The sequence below is a fragment of the Netta rufina genome (assembly GCF_964035555.1).
Source record: "Netta rufina genome assembly, chromosome: 1".
NCBI classification, from domain to species: Eukaryota; Metazoa; Chordata; class Aves; order Anseriformes; family Anatidae; genus Netta; species Netta rufina.
This window is the reverse complement of record NC_140123.1, coordinates 18,429,341-18,451,058: the sequence shown is the minus strand read 5'-3', so window position 1 is coordinate 18,451,058 and position 21,718 is coordinate 18,429,341. Positions and strand designations below refer to the sequence as shown.

General features: G+C 44.5%; 1 protein-coding gene across 1 annotated transcript in view; it reads left to right on the top strand.

The window, feature by feature from the left end:
• Positions 1–21,718, top strand: part of ARHGAP20 (Rho GTPase activating protein 20) — a 61,144-nt gene that overhangs the window by 26,393 nt on the left and 13,033 nt on the right. The window contains exons 3-9 of the mRNA XM_084287242.1: positions 1,253–1,423; positions 6,915–7,064; positions 8,906–8,947; positions 10,163–10,247; positions 13,027–13,104; positions 17,173–17,239; positions 19,185–19,367. Coding sequence (XP_084143368.1) covers positions 1,253–1,423; positions 6,915–7,064; positions 8,906–8,947; positions 10,163–10,247; positions 13,027–13,104; positions 17,173–17,239; positions 19,185–19,367 — 776 coding nt within the window. The remainder of the gene's footprint in view (positions 1–1,252; positions 1,424–6,914; positions 7,065–8,905; positions 8,948–10,162; positions 10,248–13,026; positions 13,105–17,172; positions 17,240–19,184; positions 19,368–21,718) is intronic.

Genomic DNA, 21,718 nt, shown 5'->3' with positions numbered 1-21,718 from the left:
CTTATTTTTTCTTCCTTTTATTTTCTTTCTAACAAGGAAAAATAAGTAAATACATTTGAATAGAACCAGAGCTGTTGCATTCAACCAAAAGGAAGTGTTTCATTTGGAGGCACCTCTAGGGAAATGAAATGATTGAAAAGGTACACTTACAAAGTCTGGGGAAAAGATGCTGGAGGTTCCTTTGGCAAGGCACACGCAAGGTACAGAAGACCCAGTTTCGGTTCTCTCATCTGCCTGGGAGAACTGGAAGCCATGTCTCTGGCTTTCCAGATTGCAGCCTGAGCTGCAATCAGATCCTGAAGAGCTTTAGAGGAGGAGAGTGTGCCCCTCAGCCCCTCACATTGATGCAGTTCAGCTCTGAATAAACAGACATCTGCTAGAGAAAGGTTCAAAAAGTAAGGAGATCCTGTCTGGGTGAGTGAGCTGACCATCGTGATAGAGAAACTGCTATTTCGGCTTCAATAACTAATGAGCTGCTTTATATCAGGCTGAAGTTAGATCAGGACCGAGGGAATCCTGTCACTACCATCAGTGAAGTATGACTGCAACCTACTCGATACCTGCTTGGAAAAGATAAGCAACTTCCATCAGGGAGCCTGAACGGTACCACTGCCTCCCCTAGACCCAGGTTTGGGTTTTCCAGCACAGCACAGCCCTGCTCCAGGCACACAACCAAACCCTGCAACAGGAGCTTGCTTCAGAGCTCGTGGGTCGTGTGCTGAGGGAGGGAGGCTCAGCAGCCCCTTGTATTGCGTCTAGCAGATACCCCATCTCCAGCAAGGTTCATTTGCACCTCATGTTTGCCCTTGGTTCTGAATAATTTCTATAAAGTGCTCTTAAGCCTGAATACGAGTCCCTTTCTGACCAAGGAGGGGTTGAGGATATCCATTCATCATGCTAATGCCTCCTCTCTCTTTGGGGAGCCTGCAGAAGGTGCAGTATTTCCTCTAAGGACACAAACAAAGGGAGACAGATACAAATAGGCAAAATGGAAAAGGCTGTACTTTAATTATTGTCATTTGCTAAATGCTACCCATGTGCTTGTGCTGTAAGAGATTCAGTAAGGACAGTCCCTAGCGTGTTTTGCATAAGAATCAAATGGATGAGGTGTCATTAGTGTCTGTCTAACCCTCCACTGAAATGTGCTCAAATAAATTCCCTTTGGTGGCAGGTGTGGGAAGTCACTGCTGGTCCTCACTCATGGGCAATCGGCTGAATTGTGTTCCTTTATCCCCTCTGCTTCGTTTCGCAGGGAAGGCTGCTTCTCCCCCATCAGCCCCGAGGCATGTCCCCTTGTGCAGTCGTTCATGTGCCACAACAGGACGTTCCTCCTCGACGGCCACGTGCAGCTGAAGACGGGCCTGCAGACCCAGGAGCGACACCTTTTCCTCTTCACAGACCTTCTGGTTGTTGCCAAGTCCAAGTGAGTATGGCACCTGGGGCAGTGCTCCTACAGAGCAGCCCTTTTACTCAGCAAAGCATAACATGGATTCCCTTAATGCTTGTTTTTCGTAGTAAATCTTCCCTAAATCATACAGCAGCCTTTTATTTGGTCAGCAGGAGTTAGGTGTCTGATCTCTCCAGGCCCTTCTGAAAACCCTGTAACCCATAGAGGAAGTCCAGGCCGCAGCATTTTAGAGGAACAGAAGATGTCTGAACACACTGCTTGCGTTGGGTGATGTTCCCTGCTTTGGGGACTCAGTGCCATAGAAAAGTCTCACCAGAGCTCAGTGGTGTCCATGGGGCTGCCTTGAACTAACAGCCATGTTTTAGGCCATCTTCAGTCCTGTGGGGTGGCTGTGTCACAGAGAGGTTACAGACCTTAAAACTTACCAGGGAGCTGCTTTGATACACTCCAGCAATGGGCAGCTGTATCAAAGCAGAGACTGCAGGCAGTACCACCGTGTTGGTCTTGTGCTGTGCCAGGAGAAGTGTGGGGACAGGGACAGGGACGGGAAGCAGTGCAGAGCAGTCTGGGTTGTGTGCCTGTGCAGTCAGGCTTGCTGCTGAGCTCTGATTATTCACTCTACCATTCACAATTAAATCAGATTTACAAGCTGCATCTAGCATGCCAGCTTCATGCAGCATTTGTGGTTTCAGGCAATTTTAGAGGGTGCTTTCACTTGTTGTTAGGGGGAAAGAATCGTAAAGGATTCTGATGCAGCTTCGTTCCCTGTTAGGCACTGTTTGTGGTTTCTCAGGGTGGGTAATCTGGATGTGAATCCTGGGCTTTCGCAATGTGTCTTATCGCTTAAGCAGTTGTTTCGGTGACTGCTGGGAAAAGCCAGAATAAATCTGCATTTTCTGTAGAAATCTGAGCTGTGTCCATTTGAATCACACATAGTAAACGTAACCCCCCTAGCTGAACTCCTTAACCTTATGTGGTGTGACAACACGGAGAATATTGTATCCAAAACATGCTCTGCTATGGGTGGGTGGTGAACGTAAAGGTATTTATTGGAAATCTTGCTATTCTACCACAGTAGCAGTAATATTGTTACTGCATTTATTTGTTTTTGTGTCGTATTTAGGATGGGGTTCACCTCACCTAATTTAAGCTTTCAGATCTTAGGAATTTGCAGCTCACCCAGGCTCGTAGGCTCCTTGCGTGTCACCGGGAGAAAACCAGCACCTCCCTGTGGCAAACTCACACTTTTAGGAAAGTGTTGATGGTGTTGAAGGCAGTCACACTGCTGGGGGGCTCTCCCTGGCTGTTCAGTGGGCACAGTCCCACTTCCTGAGGTGTAAACTCCTAAACTGCAGAGGACTGAAGCCAGGTGAGATGAATCCCTCCCACCGTGGTCAGTGTGCTGAGCAGAAGTGACATTACAGCCCCAGGCTGGGCTGTGCGGTACTGCGGGTTTGAATGGGTCCCAGTGGGACTGTTTGCATAGGAAAGCCCTACTCCGTGTAACCCCTCCGAAATATGGCTCCTGGGGAGTAATAATGGCTCTTACAGAACGTGATTTGATGCAGTGAGGAGTCTGCAATGTTTGAAGAAGGTGAAAGAGAACAAATTGTACTTTCGTGTGTGCAAAAAAAAGGAGAAAAAAAAGCACATCTTTGGTAGAAATGGTAAAAATAGTATTCTGAGTGGTATCGCTTCATGTATTTTAAAGAACTCATCGGGATGTTCTCTCTGTGGCTGCCCTGTCAGCAATTAAAGCATCAGAGCTGTCACTAATGAACACTGTTTTAAAAACAGCGTTTTTAAAGGTACAGCATACTAAAATACCATTACTAATAGAGGGAAAACTTGGCTGGTATGTATGGCTATGCAGCTGTAGTAATGATTGCTAAGGACTTTACTAGGGGATGCAGAGCCAGGACACCACATCACCAGGATAATATCTAGACAGAGTTAATGATACAGTTGAATATGATTTAACTTCAGAATTATTCCGTGTGCAGGTGCTAAGGATTTGTAATATTCTTTTGCGTTGGATAGTTTTTCAGCTTGGGGCATATACACACCTGAGGGATAGCCTAGGTATGGCTCAGTGCTCTGGCAGTGTTGTCTCAGCTGGAGGTAGCCAGTCACTGCACAAAGGGAGCTCACGTGTCATCAGACTTTGTGTGATCAGCAAATGTGTACAAGTTTTTTTCTGAATATAGCACCAAGTATCTTGTGGCTCATGGTTGAGTACAGCACTGAGCTCCTGCTTAAAGGCAAGGAATCAGCATTGCTCCCATGGAAATGTGTGGGGTGAGCCTTCTCCACAGCTGGTCTGCATGTGACTTTGGACAAGGTGCCTGTAGGTTTGTTTTCTGATACTTGCTAATTATTTTTGAAATGTAGGCATCTTTTCAGTTCATCCATCAGCCCAGCTTATGAAAATTAGACTAATACTTGCTTTGTGCTTGTCTCTTTTCTGCCCCTTCCTTTATTTACCTTCATGTGAGGTCTGTCATAAATTATTTGAGTTTTCCTCACTAAACCAATATTAAGAATATAAAAGTTTATATTGTTCTCTGTTTACTGATTAGATTTCTTGCAGAGAGTGTGTGCTTTAATTTGGCAAAGTAGGTATTTCAAGGGTCTTTCAGTTACTTGATCAAGGTTTCTCATGTAAGGTTTTGTATGGAAAGCACAGAGAAAGGGTTTCCTCTTTCTCCTTCATAACACATGCATGTATATATACACATACATTTTAATATTATTTTCTCAGCGTGGCTGGGTATACACATTAGTGGTTGAGTAAATACATGGAATTAGGGTAACAATCTCCCAGTAGCTCCATTAATGCTTTTGTCAGAAGAGTCTATGAAGGAGATTAGCAAATCTAGTGACAAGTTAATCTTCCATCTGTTAACAGCCGCAAGGTATCCAGTTGCCACTTAAAGAAAGCAGAAGGAACTGAATTTGCTCTGTGGAAGTGAAACAGCTTGGGGTGTATCAATACCTACACCACCAATGTTCATGAATTTTCTCTTGATTTCAGTGTGGTCTGGATCTGTCTGATTTTTACAGGACTTCCTTAAAAATCCTCTTAGGTAAAAATTCTTTAAAAAATAGATTGTTATTCTTTCAATTTTTCAACTGTTCAGCCATGCTGCTGCCTTAGTCAGTGAAGATATATTCATTTCTAGAGGTAACACTTTGGCACTTAAATGGAAGACCCGCATTTCCCAAATGCTGAAAACCCATGGACTGCATAAAGGACGTGGCAGATAGAGATAAAATTATACTTCAGGCTCTTTAGATGTTAATGGAGGCTACTGTTTCAGCGCCTCTGGAAACCAGGCCACTTGAATACTGATAATAGCTGAGAGCTGTGACTAGGCATGGCAAATGGGGTAAGAATATACATCAGGCGTGATTGGGAAAGCATCTTTGTGCTTCTGCCAACACCCTGCCAACACCCGCTACTGGCACTGTAGGGGTCTGGCTTTATGAACTGTAAATGCTAAAAAAGTGAAATGGTGTGTAGAGAGTTCACTCTACTGGGTATTTGAAGAAAGAAATTGAGGGGAAAGGGAGGCTTGACAGATTGATTCCTGGCGTAACACAGTCTTGTTGATAGAGTTGGACCAGGCATCCATTTATTAACGTTTGTGTCAGAATTCACGTCTGTATTTTTTTGTAAATACACATTTTTTGCAGTTCATTCTGTGGCCTGTTACAGCCATTTCTATACTCATCTTACCTGTTAGATCATAAATTGATTTGCTGGGGTGCAGATTGAAATATTCCCCTATATTTTAAGCTTCTTTTGAGTGGGGTAACGAAGTGTAATAGATTAAAAGGAAGTGAAATGTACTGCTGACAGGGAACACAGGTATAGTTTAAAAAATACATGAACTTGAGATGGTATTTTACAGTATTCTGTAGTGGTCTAATTCAGATGCATCTTTTTGCCAGTTGTAATATGCACTCATGGTCCTTTCTTACCCACTACTGCAAATGTTGCTGGGTTTTTGTCCATGCTCCCTCCAGAGATACCTGTTAGCACAACGCCTGCTGGAAACCTCAGACCAGTCAGGGTGGTGCAAGTTCATCTAAGTCCTCTTTAAAGCCACAAGCTTCGAGTGCTTTAGTGTTGCAGACTGTATTATTTCAGTCTGTCCTAAATCAAATACCTTGTAAATGAGACTAATCTCCAAGAAGGTAGTCCGTGTGTACCAGAGCTGTAAGAAACTGCTTACCTGGCATATTTATTTATAGAGCACTAATCACCGTGGTGCCTGGCACTGTCCCCATCCACATTTGCAACACTGTGATGAGCTGACATGCTCTTGTTAGCAGTCCTTCAGTTAGAAGGGCAGAGCATTCTCAGCGAAGGGCCATTTTCCCTCCAGCTTTTCCCTGCTCGCCCAGCAGGCTCATAGCTTTACTGTACTTGAACATTCAGTAGGATAAAATACAAGGAAGGACAAATTTAAAAAGTTTGGGGAAATCATGTAAAGTATCTTTGTTTTTGGTAAATGAGTAGATATTTTGACAACACAGGAAGCATTCTAATAGGAGCACAGCTCTGCAGAAAAGGACCAGGAGGTCCTGGGAGTCAACAAGTTGAACACAAGGCAGCAATGTGCCCTTGCTATAAAGAAGGCTAGTGGTATTCCTGGCTGTAACAGACAAAGTATTGCTAGTAGGTCAAGTGAGGTGATCCTTCCCCTCTACTTAGCACGGGTGAGGCCACACGTGGAGTGCTGTGTCCAGCTCCGGGCTCCTCAGTGTCAGAAAGACCTGCATGTACTGGAGAGAGTCAATGTAAGGCCACCAAAATGGCTGCCCAGAGAGGCTGTGGGGTCTCCTCCTTGGGGATCTCCAAAAGCCACCTGGATGTGGTCCTGGGCAGCCTTCTCTGGGTGTCAGATGTGATCAGATGGACCCAGAAATCTCTTCTGACCTCAACAGTTCTGTGTTTCTGTGAAGTCCTGGCTCATTCTTTACCACAGTTAGCTCATGGAGGCCAGGTATGACCTGTGCTGCCCTGAGCACAGGTAGCAGTTTTGTGCTTGTTCTTCAGGACTGCTACATTCAGTCTGGCCTAGTTGTTGCTACTCAAAGTCACCATAGTTGTTGACCTTGGAGCTAAGCAATCATACTATACTATACAATAAACACCTCAATGACATTGAAGTCACTTAAAGATGAGTCCATTGCAAGTGGAGATGATTTGGAGGGGAGCTCCAGGCAGAAGTTTCCCCACAGGAAAGGGTATGTCTAGGGATGCCATAAGCAACCTGTTTATCCCACATATAAAATATCTGTTGACCCCATTTAGGTCAGAAATTGCTCTATTTTTACACACAACCCAAACAAGACATTGTTTTCATTGACTAAAGCAGGAATGCTTCTTCCATCAAGTCCTTTCAGATGTTCCCAAAGGAAGAAGAAAAACTGGGTTGTGTAACCTGTCTTGCTATGTTTTCATGTGTGTGATGTACCTGTGAATTTCTGCCGGCAGGTCACACTCTCATTTCAAACTGAAGTGCCAAGCACGTCTCTGTGAGATGTGGACAGCATTTTGTACAGAAGAAGTTTGCGAAGGCAGCACAGACCCAGAAAGGTCTTTTGTTTTGGGCTGGCCCACCACTAACTGTGTGGCAAATTTCAGGTAAGGACTATGTTTTATTTACCAAGTTACTGAAACATTTTTAGGTTGACAGGTGACTATCACAGGTTCATTTCAGCACCATTGAATAGGAAGCCAGAATGTATTGATTCTTAAACTCGTTCCTTTATTGCTGTGAGCCAGTCACCCTCTGTGCCTCATTTTCTGTCTCTGTTTGCAAATGTGGCAGTGATACTTCCTTATCACTTAAAAAATTGTGAGAAATATGATTTGACAGGGCATACTCTGTGCTGCAAGCTTGCTCAGTTGGAATTTTCTTTTTTTGGATATAATTTGACAAACACAGTGGTTAATTAATAAAATGAACAAGCTGTAGTAAACAGTCAAGCTAACGAAAGGATCAAAGAGACCCTCACAGGACAATTTTAAGCAGAAAAGCTTGTACTGGAAGTAGCAGGAAACATAGAGTGAAATACTGACCTTGTCCTGTTTCTCTTTTTAATTAAATTGTGCCGGAGAAAATGTCAAAATTCCTCCTAAAGCAGAATATCAAAGATTTTTGGTCCATCTTTGGCAGCATTGGCTGTAGGACACAGAAAGGCTATAGAGGTAATTTCAATGATTAGGCTAATTTTGCTCTCAGCAGGAGGGCTCTGTCGTCACTGTGGGTAAGGGAGGGCACCGTCCCACTTAAATCCCAGCTGCTTAGCCAAAGTGATTTGGCTGGGTCTTGGGAAATGCATTTTCCCCTTTACCAACAGAGAGCAAAAGCTGACGCATGCAGCTTAATTTGTATGTCACATTGTCCATATCCAAAGAAAATGCTGTATGCAAACTGCTTGTTGTTAAGCTGTCTGTGCTATTTATGATTTTTTTCCCGCTTAATAATCCTGAAACAAAGCTGAAATTTCCTATTGATTTTCAATTGAACTCCTGCCAATAAACATGAGCTTTGATCTAGAGACGGTACGTGATCCTTTATAGCTATTAGAAAGTAGGTGAGTGTGAAAGCAATAGCATCAAGCAGAACAGAGTCAGAGATTTTATAGAAGTGAAATTATTTTATGTCTGGAGGTACACAGAAAGTTGGAGACACCATGCGTGAGTATGTAGGTATCCTGCAGAACTGAAGCATCCAAAGCAATATCACAGTTTTAGTGTTTATGATGTGCATGCCCCTGAAGCAGCATCATTCAGTAGGTTTGTAGTTGCCTAAATTCTTGCTCTGAAAATGTGAAGAACTTGATTTGCATAAGCAGCAGTGGGAATAGCAATTACTCCATCTGGGCCAGGATTTAGATCAAGAAAGTTGACATAAAATTAGGTTAAATTCCTTGCACTGTCCTATTATTAGCTACATTTCACTGGATAGGTTTGTATCCTTGAAAGTGTGTAAATGAGATAAGCCATAAAAAGTCCAAAGTTAAACATTTCTAGGTAAAATGGGACCTTTTTATTGTGGTTTATATGTACTTTTTAATGTGGTGGAAAACCAAGTATTATATAAGAAGAGAAATAAAATAGTGAAAGAAGAAAGAAGTCTATACACCTGAGGAAATACCTCTAAAGTTTTGAATTAAGCCTTTATTTTAAAGTGGTCTGCTTCTCTATTTGCACATCAGTTTCTTACTAAATTCACTGGTAAAGCTTTGATTTCTGTGATAAAGATGATATCTGGAGCTTTTGATCTCCATGGGAGGCTTCTCAGATCATTTTGCAGGGAAACAATTTTTTTTTCATTCAAATCTCCCCCCAAAATTATTTTTTGTATGTATTTATGGAAATTGTAACCAATAAGCAGTCCCTTTCACTGTGGGCAGTATAAGGGCTATTTTGGTATTAGAATGACATCTGATTTGTCCCTTTTTCTGTAATTCTTGCAGGTCGGCAGAACAAAAGGAAACATGGCTCTCTTTTTTGCAAAGGTATTTTATTATAGTCTTTGAAGACATTGCAAAGAGTCCCAGTCATCTAGACCAGTGATCCCCGAGCTGTCATCCTATGCCATACTGATAGATAAAAGCTCTTTCAAAGAGATGTTAAGAAAAAAAGTCATCCCACACCTTCTCCCTGGAGAAGACAGTATGCACCCTATATGCAGTGTTCATTGCCTGAGGAAGAAAACTCTTCTCCCTGTGCCTTAACATGGCTCAACACAAAACCAGAGGAATTTGTGACATGTTTCCTGCCCTACATTGTAGGAGGCACTGCCACCATTGCTCTATTTGAGCCTGGGGCTTTTTCAACACTGATGGCATCTAATCAAGCCAAGCTTGGGAACCTCTGCTTTAACCTATCTGCTGCTCCTGCCTGGCTGTATCCTATCTGAGTGGAGAGCAGTGGGGCTGGCTTTGGTCTTATAAAATGTATATAGAATGTATGCAGAGGGTATTACAAGAGTTTGGATAAACAGGACTGTCCCATTTTAGTCAGCATTTTGCACAGAATATTGCTATAGGCTTTGTTTTCTCTACAGCTAGATCTTATGGTTGAGATTTGTGGCTTTATCTGCTTCTTTGCAGTTCATGGGGTTGTTTAAATCATTTTTGCTGGGGATGATTTCTAATCCACTGTTCTCCTGTTCAGTCAATTTCTCTGTTCTGGACAATGGGCTGCAACCGATTTCAGTAGAAGCTGATAGTGCAGCCTAAGGCATCACAGTGATCAGTATGTTTTACTATTTTTTTTTTTGGTTAAAAGCATCCTGTTACTGCTGCAGCCCATTCTTCATAGTATAGTCTCTCCTGTGCAACTCTTCTCCTCTGGAGTTTGTATCCTTCATAACTGTCATGGTCCCAAATAATCACTGAATTACCTGAAAAAGGAGAGTGATGCCATGTTGATGGATTCTTCAAAATTAAAATTGCGGGGAAGTCCACATGTAGATTTTAAGATTGGTTTCTTTGCTGCTTAATCTGGTTCCTGTAATGTATCAATTTTGTTACAACAGGGTGTTACTGGGGCCATGGTCATCATACCTCCCAGATAATGCTGGAGGCTTTCCTTTTGTCAGAGATCTTTCTACTGCACTACATCTGAAAATGATTTGCTTCTTGTCCAGTTACTGCTTGATCACTCTTAAAATCTCAGTCTGGTGTTTTCAATATTAAAGAATTACTTTTTTGTACATGTGTTTTCAGTCGAATAAGAGAAGAGAAGGAAAAAGACTATCCTAAAAGCATTCCTCTGAAGATAATTGCAAAGGATGTTGGAACTTGTGCATATGTAAGTGCTCTCAAGCTAATCTGGGGATCTAAATTCACATCACCTATGAATGCTATTCATCTGTAAATCCTATGGATATTGGGATGGGGGGTGGACACCTTCTTTTGGGTTGCAATCTCTTGAGAATCTAGCCCCCACTAGAAGACTCAGGATAGGCAGCCCAGAAATGTGTGTTTCCTGTCTCTAATGTAAAAGTTCTTTTTTAAAGACATTGTTCCTGATGAGAAATACTGGATCCAACACAAAAGCTAAAGACTATGAGTTAAAGCCCCAAGAAACACATCTAGAAGAACTTACGCAGAAGCGTTTTAAGAAATGCCCCTACAGTGTTCCTTTTTTTTCCTTTTAAAACTGATTTAAACTCACAGCTGCCTTCATTCAATTCTGCAAAGTTGCAGTGGGTTGTTTTATTGTTTATAATGATCGTAAATCAGTAAAGCTCTGTATATGAACACTCTGAAATTGCCTTAAACGTGGTTTTCATCAGCTTACTGATGTTGGTACATTGTAGGCACAAAGTAAATTGGTAAAGAAAGATTGTCCACGGGGTGATTTGCACCTTTTTTACTAAGCCATTTTTGACCAATTTAAAGGAAATTCTTGGAGGTAGGCAGTTCCCTAGGGATACCCTAGCATTTAGTGATAATCCATCCATTCTTCCTCTGCTTCTTAGACATTTGTCCTTTCTTTCAAACAGAGCTTTTAAGATCTGTATTTCATCTTCAGAAGCCTAAAGAGCATTTGCAAGAACTTGAGAAGTTTTCGCAGAAGTTAAACTTCATCGAAGGTTTTTGTCCAACAGTGAATCTCTGCTTAGAATTCTGTACTTGCACAGGAAGAAGCTTAAAAAAAAGCAGCCTTTTTCAGAAAATTATTATTGAGGTGAATTATAATAGAATTGCTGGGTTGCTAAGAGAAATGTTAATGAGCAATAATAATCGTTGTGGTAGTTCAAAGGAAGGACTGCAGATCAAGGTGTGCATGTTCTCAAAGTTCACGTTGAACTTTGTTGTTTTTTTGTGTGATGTTTTTTTTTTTTTTTTTTGTATGCCTTTTCTCCTTAGCTATAATTAGCTTATGTGCCAAATATGTTTTTTTTTTTTTTTTTTTTTTTTTTTCTGATCCTGATAGTCCTAGAAACGACACGCTATAGTCTAGCTATTATCGGTAATAAAGCAGTGGAGGAGCAGATGGAAACTTTGTAATGCAAATAGTTCTTATGGCGCTGTGTTCCCCATGCTGCAGCAGCTGGAGATGCCCAAGAATTATTTCAGTTTTGGGGGAGAGGGAATGGTGAATGCAAGGCACAAACCATTTTATCATATTCTAGCCCAGAGCAAAACTTATGCAAATATGCTGACCTACTCCTGAGAGCCAGATGTCATTGCTTTGGGCAAATGTTAAATTTTTTATGGTATGAGCGTTCAGATATGTCCTCGGGCAAGATATACAGTACTCTCACTACTTTCCTTTGATTGCCATGGCAGTTTGCTACCATCAGGGACTCACACACACGTACAGCTCAGATCTTTCCTAAACGCAGAACGTCAGGGGGTTGTTTCACCTGAACATCCTGTGGCCAGTGTAAAACTGGTACAAATTCACAGAGCAGCAGGGTATAGCAAACCGTCCCGGGACTGGCAGTGAATATTTACATCATGGCTCTGCCACCCTCCTTTCTTCAGGCCGTTTAGGCAGTTTATTGCAAGCGGGCATGCATTTGTTCTGCCAGGGCTTTGCACTGGCCACGACCCAGCTCCAATCCAGCAGCTCTGCAGTCTCGTTAGCAGAGCCAAACTCGCCTGTGTGTCAGGAGGGCTTCACAACTGGTGCCTGAGGCCAGGGCAGTTGTGATAATGCCAGCAGAAAACACTCTGGACGTGCCCTCCCCGCTTACTGTTGCCTCTGCAAGGCGATGGCAGTGGTGCTGCCACATCCCAGCGGGGCTGGGGATGGAGGCATTAATCCTGGTGTGCTTGAGGCGCCCAGCCCTGCGGAGGGGCATAACACAGCGTGAAGGTAGGGAGCGGTGTCCCGCTGCACGGGAATGAGCCTGGTGCCAGGCAGCAGGTGCTGCAGCCTCCCTCTGGGAACGCTGCCTTGCAGAAAGCCATGCTTCCTCCAACACAAAGCACAGCCCTTCGTGCTGGGTGCCGTGGCTGTTTAGAAAGAGGGGCTTTATGCCACCCCATGCTTTTCCAATCTGCCAGTCAGCAGAGTCAGGAGGATGCTAGCGAGGCAGTGTTTTTAACTGGAGGACAGATTACCAAGAGGAAGTGTTCCTGGTATTGAGCCAAATCTAGCTTTGAGAATTCTATATAGAAGGTGGCAAAGGATATAGAGATGAACAGCCTATGTACAGTGTTTTCTTACCAGGGAGATCTTCAATAGAAAAGGAAGGAAGTGATTAACATTTGATGCAAAAACCTCTTTTTTCACTGAAAAAAATCACTGAAATGTTTCTTTTTGTTTCCTTTTTTTTTTTTTTTCCAAAGGCAACTTGCATACATCTTGTCCTGACTAACCATGGCACTCTGCCTGTTTGATGGAGCTCTTGGGGAAGCAGGGAGCAAATTCAGAAAGTGTACAATGAGGCAGAGGAATCAAAGCTCTGTCTCGGGCAGCTGGGTCTTTCTCTGTGGCATAACTTACTTATGAAGCAAAATTCCAACTGTTTTTTTTTTTTTTCCAGCAATGAATTATGCAGAGTTATTGGACTTCGGATATTCTTTGCAAATCCAAATCTTTAATACCACTTTCTCCTCTTTTCTGTTCACAGTCAAAAACCCTAACTGTAACCAATGTTGATACAGCAAATGATGTAATTCTCATGGCCCTGCAGCAGCTGGGAATTTCTGTAAGTACTTGCACAGGTTTTAATGAGTCTTTTTGTAGTCACTTTTAATAATCAAATCTCTTCTTGCACCTTTTCCAAGTTTTAGGATATTAATATTAATTAAAACCTTTATCATAGCATTTCAGTGTTGATGAAATGAAGCAAAAGTGTCTCGTTAATATATAGACCTCCAGAGATAATCAAATGCCTTAAAAGTGTTGAATAAGTCTCCCATCCCTGTAAGGAATCAGTCATATTTGAAGTTGCTTTTAAATCTATTTTGCTGATGCATGAGAGGAGATACCGAGACACAAAAACTGAGTTTGATGCAGCTCCTTTTGCATACTTCAGTGTGAACAGAAAACCTACTGACCTGCTTGTTTGTTAGTTTCCAAATGTGCAAACACGCATGGTCAGCTGTGTCCTCAGATTACAAATACAGGCACTGCTCTCAAGTGTCCAGATCAGACTCTGTAAATATCCGTCAATCTTCAGTGTCATGTGAGGTACAAATGCAGCCGAGTGATCACACAGAATCTGAATGCACCCAATTTAAGCAATGGCCTGAAACTATTTGGAAAGAAGTCTTCCCAGGATACCTAAGATACCTCAGAATAGTGCTCTGAGTAGATGCAGCTATCCCCAGGAGATCCAGTAGTGTCTGATCTGGCTCCCTTTTCTCTAAACCAGAGAAGGAAGTGCCTCAGGTGTTGGCAGGAATCAGTGCCAGGGGCAAGAATTCTGACTCCTTTTCTCCCATCGTTTTGCAATGTGACTCTAACCAATGCTGATGGTCATAGAAGCTCCTGGATGGCAGGTTTTTGACTGGCCTGTCAGTCTCCTGTTTGGGTAACGATATTTTTAAATGTGTTGGTCTGGATGCATATGTTCATCTAGATGCAAGGATCCTGACAAGTCTGACCCAGTGCCACTCTTGTGCTTCCCTGAGGCTTCCAGGGACCCCCAGCCAAAGTTCAAGTAGCCTCAGAATTTACCTTCCCTAGCATGCATTATCCCTCATTTATACAGGTTTTTAGTGCATCCAGAGGCTTATTCTTCTAGTTTGGTGTTTCCTGGGCACAGCAATTTCCATCCTATCTTTTTCTGGCTCTGACATCCCATTTACACCAGGGCTGTGGCCCCAGCTCAAGATCCTGTAGTCTGTCTGGTTAAGGTAGCTCTGGAGGTGACAGAGGTGAAGAAGACACGATGTGAGTTAAAATCAAGCCCATTGTCTCCCACAGTCTGCACCCAAAATCAAGAGACTGGGCTGTGTTACAACTGCAAGTCTTTATTAGGATGTTTCGTTTTTACCTGTTGTATGGGTATCGTTTGCACTTCCTCATTTCATGTCTGGAAAAATCAGGAAAATGGTAGTATCAAAAAAGAACATTTTGTTTGAGGTGAGCAGGAGGAGGAGCTGGTTCGGTTTCAGCTACGTGTTCTCAAGCCTTTCCTCCTCTTCACGTTTTCATTTAGAGCGAGAAAAAAATGAAAGCCGTCTGAAAGATGTAAAATCTTGCCCGCTGAATTGTTTGCCCTAATAATATACTACATTTTTTCACTGTGTCTTCACAGCATAAAGCCTTTTTCATTAGAGACAGATCACAAGATTAGCAGTAGAGTCAGACAAGCTAAATAAATTAAGCTGTAGCCTGTGTATCAATCAAACACCCAGCCCCCTCCAAGGATTGCTCTAACTGCGAGGGAGCTTTTCCTTAGGCACCGTCTCAAGGGTTTTTTTTATGTCCAGAGACAGCCACTTGAAAGGAGCTCTATGACTTTTCGATGGCAATTATAAAAACTACATTTCACATGTTGGGTGATTAATGGGGCTGTTACTTTTGCTGAGTTCACTCTGTTTTATTGCATCAGGGTTTTCCCCTCCGTGGTTTCTCTGGTAAAACGACAACTACTTCTTGCAAAATGGCATCGAGCCTCTCTTCCAAATGATCAAGGGGAGCAGAAAGAAGGACCTTGGGTTTCCCAGCTCCGTACTTGCATATCCTCCATACAATCCACTTGCTGATTTTTCTGGGACCGCCACATTCATACTGACAAATGGCCTCACAAAGCCCATAAAGGACAACATTTGCAGCTGGGAGATGAGCAGGCTGCCTCCTGAAACCGCACTGCCTAGCTCTTCCCCTTCCCCTGCCTCCCTTTCACAGCCACTAACCCTTCGCTATATACATTTAAAAGGAAAAGTAAATACCTTTTCCTGTGCTCCTCAGCTGTATTTATTTGCTCCTGGCGGCTTGCCCTGAGGCTCCAGAGATGTCTCTAAAGCCTATTTATTTTCCTTTTGCCTCCTGCTAGCTAACTTTACAGCAGTGCTAATATGGCCCAGAAAGCTCTGTCAGTCAGCGAGCAAACTGCAGAGGCTTTATTTTAGAGGGCATATCAGCGTTACACCAGGTGCGTGCGCCAAGCAGAGCCTCAAGAGCTCTGGGGACACTGGGTAAAGGGCCAGACAATGCAAGATAGTAGGCAAATCTGTTTAAAAGTAGGTTGGGTTTAATTTTAGAGCTAAGTAAATACCAGTGATAGGTATTTATCACCTTTTGTAGCCAGAAAAATTTAGACTTTAATTACCCTGTCGTAGCAGTGTTGCTGAAAAGGGATTTAAGGTGTAAGAGATCACTTTCCACATGTGTATTTATCCACACGCTGTTACTCTTTGTCCCGAGAGGGGTTTATATTAAATGTCATTCTTTCTATCTCTATTTGTCATATCTGAAGTAATGCGCCATTCTCCTCCTTCAGTTAAACTGCAACATGCTCTTGTATACCTGTGCTCAAGGCAGTATTTAGGATTTGCTTTCCAATCAGCAGTTTTTCAGGGCTTTTCCCAAAGTTGCTCACATTCTCCGATCCTCTGGAAATTGTCTCCTTTGATGTAGATTTATCCTCTCCGTGGTGAATTTTAAAAGAGGGTTCAGCAGCCTTAAAGCACCACCCAACACTCCCAAGCCCTTGAACACAAAACAATGCATCAAAGGGCCAGCGAGGCTGTTTTGGGACAGCATTGAGTTACAGGAGTCCCTTGGATGCCATCCTTGCCTTGGCCCCAGTGGTGGGTGCTTGGTTGCATGTGAAAGGGCTCCTGCCCCGTCCCGTTCTCCCATGTGCAGCGTGGGATGCTCTTCACTGGTGAGGCTGAGCTCGTCCTGCTCTCAGGGGATGTAGAGAAGCTGGGGAAATATTGGAGCAGATGTCTCAGGTGAGAGGCTGGTGGCACCTGTGTGCCAGGGCACATCACGATTGCCCTGATCCTCAGGGTGGAGCTGAAGGGTCATCTTAGCTCATGTGAGCTGTCCTCCACATAGAATCACAGAATCACTAAGGTTGGACAAACCCTCCAAGATCACCTGGTCCAACCATCCCCCTACCACCATCACCCACTAACCCATGTCCCCAAGCACCACGTCCAACCTCTCCTTGAACACCCCCAGGGACGGTGACTCCACCACCTCCCTGGGCAACCCGTCCCAGTGCCTGACTGCTCTTTCTGAGCAGAAATGTCTCGTCATTTTCCAACCTAAATCATGTGCTCCACATCAGTCCTGTGCCTCATCCTGCTTATCCGTAACCCCTCAGGATGATCAGAGCTGTCACTTCTGGGCTGGAGGTTGCCTCATCTGCATCCTCCTGGTCGCAGGGAGGCACGTGGGCTGGGGACTGACTCACCGACAGCATGGCTTACGTGTTGGTGAGGCCTCAAAAGCAATCCCGAGTCCTGGCAGGCTGTGACCTCAACCCCTCTGCATCCAGGAGTAGTGCCAAGAACTGGGGCAAATCATCCCCTTTTCCTACCAAAAGAGAAAACCCCCGTAGGAAGCTGCTCAGTGTTTTAGAAAGGATGGGTTCTGGCCACTCTCACAGCTCAGAGATGGACCAGGGCTGCTCACACTGCATTGCAAGCGACAGAATTCAGAAACCTGGATGGTGGCAAATTTGGGCACTGTGAAAGTAAGCAGGGCTCCCCGTTGGTGCTGGTGGCAGGGTGCAGGGTATCGTGTTGTGATAAACCTAACACAAAGCTGTTTGTAATGGCTGGGAAACTTATTCTTAATTCTGGTTTCACAGGGCTCTGAAAAAGACTACAAGCTGTGGGTGATTTCAGGAAGAGAAGATGCTCCGTACCCTCTTATTGGTAAGCTGTTGGCATGATTTTATTTTTCAGTGTTCATTCATTAGTTTTTAGTGCTGAAGGAAGCAAGAAATGCAGAGAATACTGACGTGAAGCTTCCTCTTTAGTTTTTTCCCCCCTGTTTTTCCTCTTACTTCCCCGTCATGCAAGTTTGCCTATTTGGGGAGCTAGTCAGATGCTGATCTTTTGTTTAGAAGAGCAGTTGTGTCTGGTTGTGCCATATTCACTGGAAAATGTTCATTTATTCCTGCACCGTTTTTGCTGTTTTCAGCTGCGTGAGCCTCCGTCTTTGTACAGATCCAGCCTCTCCACTCCCCCTCCTCCTTCCCTGGAGCTGCTCCAGCTCTACTGTATTTCTTCCTCCATTTCCATAGCGTTGTTTACTCTGCCCCCCTCCTCAGCACAACTCGGCAGAGTTTTGAGAAACATTCCCTGCTTCCACAACTCAAGAAGCACTTTCCAGCCCTGTGTTTCCCTTCCTGGCTGACAGCTCCCCTCTGACTAGGAGCAAACTGTTGCTTATTCGCTTTCTCAAATGGTTTTGAAAACATTCCCTCGCCAGGAATCAACTCAAAGCTGAGAAGTGATGGGATGGGGTGATTTAATTTTGGCCCGTGGTTCACCGAGAATAAATCCCTTCCCATTATTAAGAACCCTGCTCCATAGAAGCCTGCATTACTCATGCTAGGTAAGAGTTCACAGACGATTAGAACAGGAAAAATATGTGGATTTTCTGTTTTCCTCCTGCAAATCTAACCCTGGTAAATCTTAGCATTCCTTCTCAAAGCAGCCTCAACTACAAATGCTTTGCTGGAGTCAGACAGCATTAATATTTATAAAACGTCTAACCTGCGCACCTTATAGACACTGCAAGCTGGTTTGTCTTTGAAACGTACCAGACTTTGACTTTTAGACTGTTCTGTGTAGCTCAGTCTGATGAAATCACAGCTGGGGTTTTGAATGCAGAACCAGAGAGTTCGGAAATAGGGAAGACCTTTTTAGCCGACTGACCCTTTCCCTGCAAATTCAGTGTACAGCCTTTGGAAAAGAAGAATCTGACAGCAAACTGATGCTGCTCCTAATATTTACACAAAGGTTTATCACATGAGGCCGGCTTTTAGCATAGGTGCACATCAGAAGCAGCATTCAGCTCTGCTTCAGTTTCACTCCACCTCGAATGCCAAACGTTGTTTCTTCCACTAGCAGCATTCAAGTCCAAGTGCAAGCTAACTAAAACTTCCCAGCTTCAGATTTAATATGTTTCAACTGCCCCATCCTTGGACAGGTCCACAAAACTATCTTTCTGCTGGCATTTTTGAAAGCTCCCCCTGGAATGAATTACCTCTCTGTAGTCCCTGGAGATGCTGGGTAGTGCAGCCCGCAGCTCATCTGCCTCAGCCCTGTGATGAACGCTTCCTTCCTGCCCCAGCCTCAGGCAGGAACCGTGATTGTGCCTCTTTTGGCTGCACCGAAGGTGCTTGCACTTACCACGGAGAGGCAGGGGAGATCACTTCCACTCTGGATTTTGTTGGTTTTGCGGGCTCAGCAAAAATTTGACAGGCGACTGCTCCCAAAATCGCATTTCTTGCCAGAACCGTGTGAGCAGCGAGTACCTGAACTTGGAGCAGTGCGAGTAAAGTGGTCGAAAGAATGAACGCTGATTGCAGAAATAGTCACTTGTATTTTTCTGACGGGCCTTTATGTGATACAGCTGTAACAGGCCTGAGTCTCCTTTCACATCTGTGTAGCTACCCTGAACGCAGTAACTCCGTATCAGCCACTATGTGATTTGTGCCAGTGTAAATATGCAGAAAAGCATCAGTTCTGAGGTTACCAAAAAATTGCTGCTGGCCAGCATGCAAAATCTGCTTTTCCTCTGAGATAGATGTGAGTTTTGCAAGTCTCCAGCCAATCCAACCCCAGACGATGACAACTTCTCTCTGCACAGGCCACGAGTACCCCTTTGGCATTAAGATCAGCCACATCCGCGACGCGATGCCCCACGGGTCGAAGCACTGTGCCTGCCCCCGGCAGCTCCAGGGATCCTTCCTGACGGAGCAGCTGCCCCAGGAGCTGCAGTGCCAGTTCGTGCTGAAGCCCAGCCGCCTGGCCGAGAGCCCGCCGCTGCACGGTACGTCGCCCTGCCTGCCAGCATCCTTCCTCCACAGCCTGCCCACGTCCTGGCTCTGCTGCGGGATGCCAACGTGCTGGGACAGGGGTGGGAGGCGAAGAGGAGCGGGCAGATGTTGGCTCCAGCTGCACGGGGATTTTGCTGTGTAGCTCTCTGTGATCTGAGCGTGCTGCTGTATGTGTGCCGTTTTTGTAAGTTACATTTTGACAAGCCGCCTGTCAAGGGGTTGCTCTAAAACCTACAAAAGAAAGACAAAATCTCACCCCTGCAGGTTTTTTTTGAAGTCTATTAGCTGGGCTTCTCCCTGCAGCCCTCACTGTGCTCTGTAGCAAGGCAGGGTGGTTCAATGGTTCACTGTCAAGGCTTCACTTTGGCACAGAATTCCCATACAACACTTGGCAACATCCCTTATCTGAACAAGGTGCTAAACAAGCACCCACCTCCCTCAGCAGGACCCCTCACGTGGCACAGCCTGGGCATGAATTTGAGAACCTAGACAAAGTGAGCAAATACAACTTCTTTATTTCAGTTCTCCCTTAGTAAAATGAAGATAGTAATATTTTCTCCTTCCTTTGGCCTTGATCCTGCAAAAATATGAGCACCTGCTCTCTGTTTTGCACTCTGTTGTCAATGACACAGTGACTACTCACTGCTCGTGAGTAAAACATGAACTCTCCATCGTATAAAAAGAGATGGAGAGCAACTTTTTGTTCGGGCAGATAATGACAAGACAAGGGGGAATGGTTTTAAACTAAAAGAGGGGAGATTTAGGTAAGGTATAAGGAGGAAATTCTTCCCTCAGAGGGTGGTGATGCCCTGGCACCGGCTGCCCAGAGAAGCCGTGGATGCCCCATCCCTGGAGGTGCTCAAGGCCAGGCTGGATGGGGCTTTGGGCAACCTGGGCTGGTGGGAGGTGTCCCTGCCCATGGCAGGGGGTTGGAGTTAGACAGTCTTTAAGGTCCCTTCCAACCCAAATCATTCTGTGATTCTATGAAAACAGATGAGTAGATCTTGACAGGACTGGGGCATTAGACTACACTCTGTACGATGAGGATGCATCCCATGATGTGTTTTTATTTTTGCTTTACACACTATCACACTAAGCTTAATTAGGAGCTCTGCCCTAGCTCACCATTAATGACTGTACACTAATAAAAAGCACACTTCATTATCCTATGCAAGCCCCAATAGCCAAGATCTCCCACAATGTACGAGTAGAATCCATTTGTAATGTTTTTAGAAATTAAATATAGCAAGGTTATATCAGTGCCTATTACAAATTATTCTGGAAATTGATTGCGTTTTATATAAATTAATTTCCTTTCCATGCTCCTTCATCCCCCCCCTCCCCGGTAATTTGTATCGTATATTACTTCACGGCATATTTCAAGAGTGAGGCAATCTAGCGAAGGGGTGTAATTAGGTTTACAGGCCCCGCTTGGCAGCTGACATTGACTGGCAAGAGAAAATAGGAATGCAAATCAGCCCCGTAAAGCCCCAGCACAGATGTGTTGTCAGCAGCGCCCTGCGAGCCGCGGGAGGGGAGGCCAGGCTGGCGTGGGGCAGCAGACGCCCGGGGCAGGCTGCGAGTCGTGCTCAGGGATGGGATACACAGGAGGAGGAGAGGCTTTTTCTGCTTTCATCCTTGGCTGGCAGAATCTTTCCGAGTGATGCATAGGGCTGGCTGCTTGCAAAGCAGATTGTTTTGCTGCTCGTGTGCTCTTCACGCCTCCTGCTCACCTGTTTTGGTTTGGGAAAATGGAGAAGGGTACCCGCCTGGAAGCCAGGGCTGTGATCTGGTTTGGGGCTTGTCTTCTGATCAGCGAGCCAGGAGCTGTGGTGTTGTTGGGGACCACCAGGCACAGCACCACGTGCAGGGCAGCTCGCAGGGAGAAGGGTCTGGGAGCCCACGCTTTGCTGCCCACCTGCCGTGTAACCCTCCCTCCATCCCTCCATGGAAATCCAGCCTGGGACAAGAGGCCGTACCTCCTCCTCAAGCAGTGATTGCTGTTCTGGTGGTGGGACTTACCTGAGCCCTGAGATAATTCTGTTGATTTTTCCTTAAAATGTGATAAAACCTGGAAACCAAGATTGAGCAGCACCTCCAGCAAGGCTCTCAGCTGACGCCTGCGGTTTGACTTGAAGGAACTGACTGCTCTCAGTGGCTCATCTGCCGTCCAAATTGTTATTTAATCGCCTGTTAGAAGAGAAAGCAAAATGTAAGCAAGGTGGTCTCAATACAGAAAGGAGGTCTTTGAAAGAAAATCCCTTTCTGCTTGAAAAGGGGTTTTCTGTTTGAAAGGGATTTGGTCAGAAAGGCTGATGGGTTTTTGAAGAGATCTGAGGTTTTC